The sequence below is a fragment of the Physeter macrocephalus genome, chromosome 11, assembly GCF_002837175.3.
Source record: "Physeter macrocephalus isolate SW-GA chromosome 11, ASM283717v5, whole genome shotgun sequence".
Taxonomy (NCBI): domain Eukaryota; kingdom Metazoa; phylum Chordata; class Mammalia; order Artiodactyla; family Physeteridae; genus Physeter; species Physeter macrocephalus.
This window is the reverse complement of record NC_041224.1, coordinates 58,202,143-58,212,183: the sequence shown is the minus strand read 5'-3', so window position 1 is coordinate 58,212,183 and position 10,041 is coordinate 58,202,143. Positions and strand designations below refer to the sequence as shown.

Below are 10,041 nucleotides of genomic sequence, written 5' to 3'. Positions count from 1 at the left end.
AGCCATGGCTCACGGGCCCAGCCGCTCCGCGGCATGTGGGATCTTCCCGGACCGGGGCACGAACCCGTGTCCCCTGCATCGGCAGGAGGACTCTCAACCACTGCGCCACCAGGGAAGCTCAAGCCTCTGGCTTCTTAAGAGCAGTCATCTGGAGGGAAATAATACTTAATGGGGAGTTAGGATACTGGGTTCCCATTCCAGTGTGGATACCTTCTGGAATGGCTGTCCAACCCTGGGCAGGATATTTCTCCCTTTTTTGGGCCATCTGCAAAAATGTACTAATTGGAGGTCGGCTGACCAGATCAGACAAACAACAGCTGTGCTGGGCCTGACAGAACGGAACTCATTTAGACACAAGACATTATCAATGAATGTTACCGCTAAACACAACATTTGCATGATTAGTTGGACTCTGTCATTTCCACCAGAGATGGGAAAGGACCTGTCCAAGGTCACACAGAGGCAGAACTGGATTAGAACCCAGGTTTCCTGACTCTCAATTCTATGCTCTGAACACCACACATACCTCAGAAGCCCTAAAGGAAGTACATTTCATCTCCTTGTATCACACATCTCTGAGACATGTTGCTGAGTTTGGTCTCCATCCTGCCCACTCATCAAAACTGCACTGGATTAAGCAGCTAAATCCTTCCACTCTTTGCATGCAAAATTCTGTTCACACTAGTGGCCCGAGATCTGAAACAGGCAGGCTATGAACCAACCTTTGCCCAAACTCACCCTTTAGGAGCATGAGAGAAATGGGGGTCTGTTTCCCCTAGGGTACCCTCACTTTGGAGTCCCAAGGAACAAAAAACTTGGGGATGAATTTTTAGAGATCACTTCCCCAATTAAGTTTCACTATCCAGATTATTGAATCATGCAATGCATTTAGCAGGAAGGTCCCTCACAGCGGCAGAGAAATTCTTGGAAAGGAACTGTGGAGTCAGAAGAATGCCCCAGAGTTGGACCTCTCAGTCTCCAGTCAGCACAGAGAAAGGGCTCTGCACCCAGGGCTGGCTTGTCAGTGGATGAGTGGAGCTCCCATCTTCAATATTTTAAAAACAAAACAAAACTCAAAAAGCCTCCTCCTTCTCAGACCCTAACCAAACTACCAGCCCCTCCAGGTCTGGAATGTGAACAAACAGGATTAAATGAAAGTGAGGGTACTAGATAAACCCTACACACCATGCCCATTTTATCATTTTTCCCTGCCTGATATCTCCTTGGACATTCTCCAAAGCCCAGCTCAAATGTCATTTCTGAAGACCCAATCAGAACAACCCGGGTTCATCCTGGCTCCACCATCTATTAGCTGTGTGACCTTGAACAAGTGGTTTAACTTCATTAGGCCTCAGTTTCTTCCCCTGCCAACGGGGGATCCTAATAATAACCATTTTATAGGACGATTAAGGGCTGACCCAAGGTCACTCCTGCAAAAGCCCCAGCATAGTGCCTGGCAGAGAACAGGACTCTATAAATATTGAATGCATTGCAAGGGAACCAGAACACTCACTCATCTCTTGAGGTCTGACCTAGCACTTTCCATTCTTCAGTCCCTGGCTTTCCCCCACCCTTTTGCCCAAAAGGGGGTAGAGAAGACTGAGCCAACCTGTTCTTACCTTGCTAAGGTCCCCTAGGGCCATGACCTTGGCCACTGGCCTCTTGCTGAGTTGCTCCTTCACCCAGAGCTCAAGCTGTTTGTTCCACTTCATGGTGAACACATAGAGGGCATAGGCCAGCAGAAGCAGCAGGCTCTCCCACCAGACAATGAGGCTATCCAGGAAGAAGAGGATGAGCATCATTAGGTCAAGGATGTAGAAGGTGATGTCACGGAACAAGGGCCACCAGGTGAGGTGGAGGATCTCCCGGGAGAAGAGGGCACAAGTGCCAATGACAAAGAGGATGTTGAACACCGCAGAGCCCACTATGGTGCCGATGCCCACATTGCTACGGGAGATGAAGATGCCGATGAGGGAGGTGAAGAGCTCGGGGGCAGAGCCTCCAGCAGCCATGAACGTAGCACCTGCCACATCCTCAGAGATCTGCAGCTTGTCTGTGATGACACCCAGGGCTGGGACAAAGTACTCGTCACAAACGATGGCCAAGGCTACAAACACATACAGCATGCCAAAGATGTGCAGGACCACCCAGCCCTGCCTCCGCTCCTTCACAGTGAACAGGTCTCGGGGGTACTCAACCTTGGGGTGGAGGTCTGGCTGCCCAGAAGGCAGTACTGAGGGACTGGGAGCCTCTGGCATCCCAGCTGTTGTCAGACTGGGGGAGGGGACAGTGGGCGAGACTGGGACTGGCTCCACAACCACACAGTGATGGACCTGAGTGGTCGGACTTGCCCTGACCCTGGGGGTTGCTGGAGTGGTGGGTGTTGGGGAAGGATTCTTCACCAGCCCCCAGAAGGTGGCTGAGGATATTCCAACGGTCGGTGCACTGGTTCTGGACGAGGGATTCCTAGCCTTCCACGCAGCAGTAGAGGCTTTGGTTTCTGCTGGGCTGCTGACTGTCGTGATGCTTACTGTCACCTGCCCCTCAGAGATGGCTGCGGTGTGCTCCAGGACTGTTCCTTGGGGTGTTCTCAGGCTGTTTTTTCCCATTAACCCCTGGTGGTTGATTGAGCTATTATTGTCCACTCTTCTGGTGGTTGTTAGGGTCTTCTCTTCTACTACGTTCCTTGGAGAAGTCAAGATGTCTGTTTCTAAGTCATTTATCAGGAAGGGTGGGGCGTTATCAGTTACTCCTTTGAGAGGAGTTGGGGTGGTTTCCTCCACTACTCTCTTGGAAGGGTTGGTCTCCAGTATTTTGTTGGTTGTCATGATTTCACTGTCTTTCACTGTTGCTCTGGGGGTGATCCCATGGCTCCTGGTCATTGTCATGAAAGTGGATGGGGCGTAACTGTTCACCATCCTACCAAGCGGGGATGGGGTGTATTTCCTCACCTTTCCCCTGGCTTGAGTTGGGCGGTAGCTCTTCACTTCTCCCCTGGGTGTTGCTGGGGTATAATTATTTACCGCTGGTCTGCCTGAAGTTGGAGGGTAGTGATTCAGTGCTCCACTGCGTGTGGCTGGGGCGTCTTCCTTCACTTTTTCTGTGCGGGCTACTGCTGGGCTGTCACTGCTCTTGGGTGTTGCTGGAATGACGTTCGCTGTTCTTCTAGGTATACTGGGGGTGTTCTCCATTGTTACACCAGGTGTTGCTCCATCTCTGCCTACTGTGGCTTGGGGTGCCCATGTCTGAACCTCCATTTCAGAGCTAGATTTTGGAGGGTCACTGCTCACCATCATCATCTCATTGTTGGAAAGGTCCCGGCTGGCTAGTTTTACAGGGTGTTGGGAAGAGACTGCTGCCCACAATGAGGGGAGCCCCCGGGGGCTCCTCAGGTACTGGTAGGTGGAACCCATGATCAGCATTCCCAATAGGAAGAGGAGGCGCCTCCAATGAAGCCGCTTTGGCCAGAGTAACCTCCTCTCCTGTGCCCCCATCCTGATCAATTTCCCCATGATGGCCAGTTATGCCTCGTTACAGAAGGCCTCTCATTCTGTCCACTGAAAGATGGGGGCTGCTCTGGGATTCAGATTAGAAATCAGAGAAGATTCCTCCATGAAGCCCAGCCAGGGGGTAACCACAAACCTAGAAAGAAAAAAAAAGAAGAGGTTATTTGCTCCTAAAAGGAGAGCTGGGATCCACCAAACCCTCATCTGGAAGAGTGACTATTCACACAGGGGCCTTTGTAGTGAAAGGCAGTTGTTTCTGCTGGAACAAAACAACCTCTGCCCCCCTGCTCCAGGGGGCAATGTCTGCTCATGGGAAAAAGAGCATCTTGGTGTCCTCTTTGCTGTGTAGGCATGCCAGCAGCCCAGGTTCCTGAGCTGGGTCTACCCAGCCCTCCTTGGGATCCTTGCAAGAGGTCTGCCCACACTCTGCAGGTCCAGCCAGAGTTGCTGGGAGCTCAGTCATCTGTAGCTGGTGCCCCAGGCCACAAATCTCACCTTATCCAAGGCAAAAGGGAAGCAAGGAGATATGATTTTAAGCTTTAGACAGAGAGGGGCAGTAGTGGAAAGCAGTGCAAGGTTCTATGTGTTTTTACTGGACTGATTTTAAAATGATTCCACCATCATTCAGAGAGGACAAAGCTTAAAATTTAATGTCATGAAGCTTCCCAGACAGTGTGTGGTGTCATGGGAAGAACATGGGGAATAGAGTCAAAGGCTACATTCCCAGATCTGCTGCTTACTAGCTGTGTCACCCCGGACAGGCTGAATCTCAGTGTTTCATCTGTAAAATGGGCATAATAATACATGCACTGATTATGCAAAGATTATCTCTGAAAGGACATCTGGAAAAGGGTCAGGGATCAGAGGGAGACTTACTTTTCAGTATATCCTATTGTTCAGTCTAACTGTTTAACCTTTTTATCAGGCACATGTTATAATATTTTAAATTTAATTTCATAGAAATAATAATAGTAATAACAATACCCATCTATGTAAATAGTAATAGCAATAGCTATGTCACAAGAATGTTGGGAGAGTAAAAACACATCCAGTCTGGGAAAAGCATTGTACAGAATCAATGCCCCATAGGGGTTAATTTTACATAAGGACTCAGGAGGGAAAAACATTTAAGGCCCTCAAAGAATTCTCAATTTATAAAGAAGGGCAGAGAAGCCCAGCCCAACTAAATATGAAATCTCTAATCAATGTCCACAGGTTATTACAAAACAATAACTAGAAATGATCAGTTCTGCATATGAAGTAATATATTACAAGTTAGATGAATAACCCATAGAATCTTAGGTCATTAAAGGTGGAAAGAATTTCTGACACTGTTTAATGCAACTCCCCATTTGAGACATGAAGAAACTGAGGTCCAGAGAGATGTGACTTGCTCAACATCACACAGCTAGTGAGCAGCAGTGCAGATGAGCTTTCTAATGTCCCAGTCTTTCCAGCATACCACACTAATTAGCAATGCAAATACAATTGTCTTAAAAAGCAGAATAAGTGAATTTCCTTCTTTGTCCTTGATTCCTATCATTGTCTTTCCACCATCTCCCTGTCTACCCTAACTCTCGCCATATACTCAACACTCTGAATCTTCAAAAGAAACTTTGGAGAGTATCTCTTTCTGGTGTGCCAGTGTTATGTAACACAGCTGAGCTGGCACCCCAGCTGATCCCTCTTACCTAATCACATCATTTACCTTCAAACCTGGACATCTGGGTATCTTCTCAGTTCTGGAAACTTGTCAGAATCCAGGGTCTCAAAGAGTGAGTCTGAAGCTGTACAGCAGGGAACACCCCATCTCCTGCTCCCAGCTCCCCTATGGAATCCTAATTCAAGGCAGGGTCAGGTATGAAGGGCATCTCAGGGGAAGGATATCCAATCCCTGCTAATACCCGCCTCTAAGAAGCTTATCAGGGCATTGTACAAGTTCTGGGTCCCACTGTCTCTGCCAGAGCCTGAGAGAGTAGACCTTCCCCCAAAGACATAGATGGATTCTCTGTGGGCCCCTGCATTCAAGGGGGAAACTGGGGGAACTTCTCAAACTAATTTCTAAGCTCTGAGAATGAGAGATGACCCACAGTTTCCGGAAAGGTTTGGAAAGATTCTGAAGGCACTCTGTGGGAACCAAGAGAAAGTGCCTGAGGCTTAAAAGATCAGAAGACCTCAGTTAGCACCAGGCTCTGTTTGCTACTGTGTGATTCTAAATGTAATTTAAATGTAAATGGAGAGATAATAACACCTGTCCTACCTATTTGAAGGGTGGATGTGACAATCAAAGTTAAAAATAAGGGAATATCTACTAAATTTTGCTGTAGAACCTAAAACTGCTCTAAGAAATAAAATCTATTTTTAAAAAGGAGGGAATGTGGGAGAAATACTTTACAAACTTTAAAGCATTTCACACACGAAAAGTATTTTATTAGGCCTAAGGGAAATTCTTGAGGGAGAGGGCACTGACAGATCTCCCCAGTGCAGGCTGGGATCAGAAGCCAGGGAAGCCCCTACATAAAGTTTTACAATTTAAAAGATCCATTGTCTGGCCACTGACAGAGTAGTATTTTAATAGCGACTCAAAACCAGTAAGACGCAAGGGGCATCCCCATAAGAGAGTGCAAAAGATGTAGTCTCCACAAAATCTAGAAAGTTTACTCCCAAAACCAGTCTAAAAAAGTAAAGGGCCTTCATTGTACAGGTGGATGCAATGAAGGTTAAGATGACAAAGGCCCCTTCTTGGCTGGGACCCCTTATGACAAATTTCCCTGAGAGCTGGCACAGCCAGACCAAAAACAACAATAAAAAACTGCTCAGTGGGCTTCCCTGGTGGCGCAGTGGTTGAGAGTCCGCCTGCTGATGCGGGGGACGCAGGTTCGTGCCCCGGTCCGGAAAGATCCCACATGACGCGGAGCGGCTGGCCGCGTACCGCAAAAAAAAAAAAAAAAAAAAAAAACTGCTCAGAATCCCAGTCTCAACTGGCTGTCAAATGTACACCATATGTGTACCGCCCAGATGGCAGAGACCAAGCTCTCAAAACACACACACACACACACACACACACACACACACACACACACACACACACACACACACACACACACACACACACACACCCCTCTAAGAATATCAGGTAGAACCTTCACATCTCAAAGACACAAGGAGAGAACTGCAAGTTCTCCCTAAAAGGGCCTTTGTTTCTTTAAGGTCAGAATTCTGAAAAAACGTTTTATCAAGCTGGCTTTCTCTAACTTAACTGCTTACACAATAAAAAGCCCCATACTGGCCATTTTCAGGGAGAGATTTCCTTTAATTCCCAATTAAGTAAGTACTTGTAGCTAAGTCTGTATACACATAAACCTGGCTGGGGTATTAGTTGGAGGCTGGCTTTCTGATGCCCCTTATCTAGGAAAGATGTTAGGCCAGTCTCTTACCTAATCACGCAGTTTAGACAGCTCAGTGTCTCTCAACTGAGCAACCTAGTGTCTTTCAACCAGGCTCCCCTAGTATCTTTCAGCTGGGAGGTACTTTTTCCCAATGTCTTTCAACCAGGTCCCCTCCCCCACCCACCCCCGTATCTTTCAACTGGGTAGCCAGGTACCTATTGTACACTGCCAATTAAAACTCAGGAACATCAACCAATAATTGGGAGATCTGAGAAGCAGGAGAGACTCACCCAAATTCATCTGGACTCTCCAAAGAGGCGAATGGGCACAAGAGGCCTCTGCTGGTACCAAGGCTCTGGTTCCTTCTAGAGTTCAGGCAAAGGAGAGAAGTCTGCTCTGGGTCCCTTTATGGTCACCCAAACTGTCAACTGAAAAAAAAAAAAAGCACAACCTAAAACTTGAGAATTATGTTTTATTTGGGGAATTACTAAGGACTTAAGCCCAGGATACAGCCTCTCAGATAGTTCTGAGGGACTACTCTGAAGAGGTAAGGGAGGAGCCAGGATACACAGGAGTTTTTGCAGAAAACCCAGGTAGTTGAACATCAAAAGATTACTGCTAGTTAAAGGAAAACTAGACATCTCAAGTTAATAAGTTTAGTGTTTTTCTATGTATGGGAAGATGCAAGCATCTAGGCTTAATGAAATTATTCCTTTGATACGCACCTTAAGTATCTAGGGCCAGGAGCCTGTTTATCTCCATCCTGAGTTCCCCTCCGGCTACACCACTGGGAGGGAGTGGGGGGCAGCTGTACTGGCTGAGGGCTTGATGATCACATCATCCTTTGTTTACTGATATGGCAGGCAACATCCTTTGTCCACAATCCCAAGATACCTGAGGAATTGTGCATCTAGCTCTTGGCCGGAGCTGACTGAAGTGGGAGTGGAGAAAGGCAATGGGGGCGGGGGGGGGGTGTCTCATGATCCTACCCACTCACCTGGAAACCATTTCAATCATTCAGCTAACTCTGCCTGATACTTACTGATTGCTCCTCTTTCCCTTCTCTGTTTCCCCCAAGGTACAGGGATAGCATGCTGCTTTGATTACTTCCATCTGAAATAGCAGGTAATCCCTCACAGCTTCATCCCTGCCCTATTTCACCCTGAGCGAAGGTACGCGATCCCCCTGCTGAAGCACACAGCGGTGCTCACTCTCTGTGGAAGAGCGGTCTTCATCTCCGGGTGTCCAGGGGTCACTCTGGGTGTTGGAAGCCTGGGTAGAGGGGCTGACCTCTGCTAGTTACCACATCGTTGCCTCTTAAGAGTGCTGCAGGCAAAACCAGATCTAGTTACACCACGTGTCTAATACAGTCACAGTTTGGTTCAGAAAAATGGAAAAAAGGAACCCAATTCATGAGGTGAAATTATGAGCGATCTTTTTTTTTTTTTTTTTTTTTTTGGTGGTACGCGGGCCTCTCACTGTTGTGGCCTCTCCCGTTGCGGAGCACAGGCTCCGGACGCGCAGGCTCAGCGGCCATGGCTCACGGGCCCAGCCGCTCCATGGCATGGGGGATCTTCCCGGACCGGGGCACGAACCCGTGTCCCCTGCATCGGCAGGGGCGGACTCTCAACCACTGCGCCACCAGGGAAGCCCTGAGTGATCTTTTTGTTCTAGAATAATTCCTCTATTTTTACAACATTATTTGTGCAATATAGAAAATGCAGGAGAGGACTTCCCTGGCAGTCCAGTGGTTAAGACTCCGCACTTCCACTGCAAGGGGTGTGGGTTTGATCCCTGGTCGGGGAACTAAGATTCTGCAGGCCCATGTAGCACGGCCAAAAAAAAAGAAAATTCAGGAGAGGAAACAAATACTCAGAAAAGGATTCCTTTCTCTCATACACTCATAACTGTTACCAAGGAGTTCTTTCTAGCGTCTAACCTAACTCCCAACTGTTGGGGGCGAACCTGGTTCCTTCTGTCTTGTTCTCATGGGGTTATGGCACACTTTGAAATTCAACAGGCTATAGAAAAGTTTGCTGCTCAACCAAGAGTGGAAGCATTGTCTGTACCAGTGGTGTGAGTTTAGGCAAGAATTTAACTTCTCAATGACTGTAAAATGAGGGTGATAATGACACTACTTGCTTGGTAGGCTTACTGTAAGAATTAAGTAATATGTTAATATGTAAAACACATTAACAGTGGCTGGTACTGTTGTTGTTATTCTGCTTTTGGAGATCATAGTCAGACTGTGTTGCGGGGGGAAGCAGATCTCCATGCATTCCATTGTGACAACGCTTTACTGTGTAATAACCTGATTAATGTTCGCATTAATCTCTTACTAGCAGGTGAGCTCCTGTCTTAATCACGGCTGAAACCCCAGAGTCCAGAACGGTGTCTGGCACTCAATAAATATATTTGTTGGGGCTTCCCTGGTGGCGCAGTGGTTAAGAATCCCCCTGCCAATGCAGGGGACACGGGTTCAAGCCCTGGTCCGGGAAGTTCCCACATGCTGCGGAGCAACTGAACCCGTACACCACAACTACTGAGCCTGCGCTCTAGAGCCTGCAAGCCACAACTACTGAGCCGTGTGCTGCAACTACTGAAGCCCACGTGCCTAGAGCCCATGCTCTGCAACGAGAAGCTACCGCAATGAGAAGCCCATGCACTGCAACGAAGAGTAGCCCCTGCTCACCACAACTAGAGAAAGCCCCGCACGCAGCAACAAGGACCCAATGCAGCCATAAATAAATAAAGAAATAAATAACTCTGTGCCTCTGTTTAAAAATAAATTAATTAATTAATATATCTGCTGATGGACTGAAGATGTACATCCCAGTGAGGAGATGCTCAGAGATGGAGCACCTGAGCTACACATGTGTGGGGTGGGGAGATGCCCACTCATAAAGGCTCACGGCCTTTCAGAGATCAAACTGCTGGAGAAAGACCAGCACCACCAAGGAGGGGAAGCTGATCTGCTTTTTCTACAAAGTTGTCTTATTTTATCCTCTCCCTGGAACAGGGTGGCAGGACAGGTGAGGTAAATCTAGCTGTGACCCTCACAATAATATCGGGGGCTGAGGAAGGCAGGGCTTTGGGGCTGGGCAGGACGGCAGGTAGGCCTTTCCTCTCACACACTCTGCAGCTCA

The 10,041-nt window shown here is 47.9% G+C and overlaps 1 protein-coding gene and 1 long non-coding RNA gene across 2 annotated transcripts in view; one reads left to right on the top strand and one right to left on the bottom strand.

The window, feature by feature from the left end:
* The window catches only part of LOC114487046 (uncharacterized), a 10,421-nt gene extending 784 nt beyond the window's left edge, over positions 1–9,637 (top strand). Inside the window, exons 2-3 of the long non-coding RNA XR_003681640.2 lie at positions 7,974–8,020; positions 9,238–9,637. This is a non-coding gene — a long non-coding RNA (uncharacterized lncRNA). The remainder of the gene's footprint in view (positions 1–7,973; positions 8,021–9,237) is intronic.
* Positions 1–10,041, bottom strand: part of SLC24A1 (solute carrier family 24 member 1) — a 37,860-nt gene that overhangs the window by 22,028 nt on the left and 5,791 nt on the right. Inside the window, exons 2-3 of the mRNA XM_007105160.4 lie at positions 7,186–7,323; positions 1,620–3,642 (exon numbers count right to left, since the gene is read on the bottom strand). Coding sequence (XP_007105222.1) covers positions 1,620–3,512 — 1,893 coding nt within the window. The 5' untranslated portion in view covers positions 3,513–3,642; positions 7,186–7,323. The remainder of the gene's footprint in view (positions 1–1,619; positions 3,643–7,185; positions 7,324–10,041) is intronic.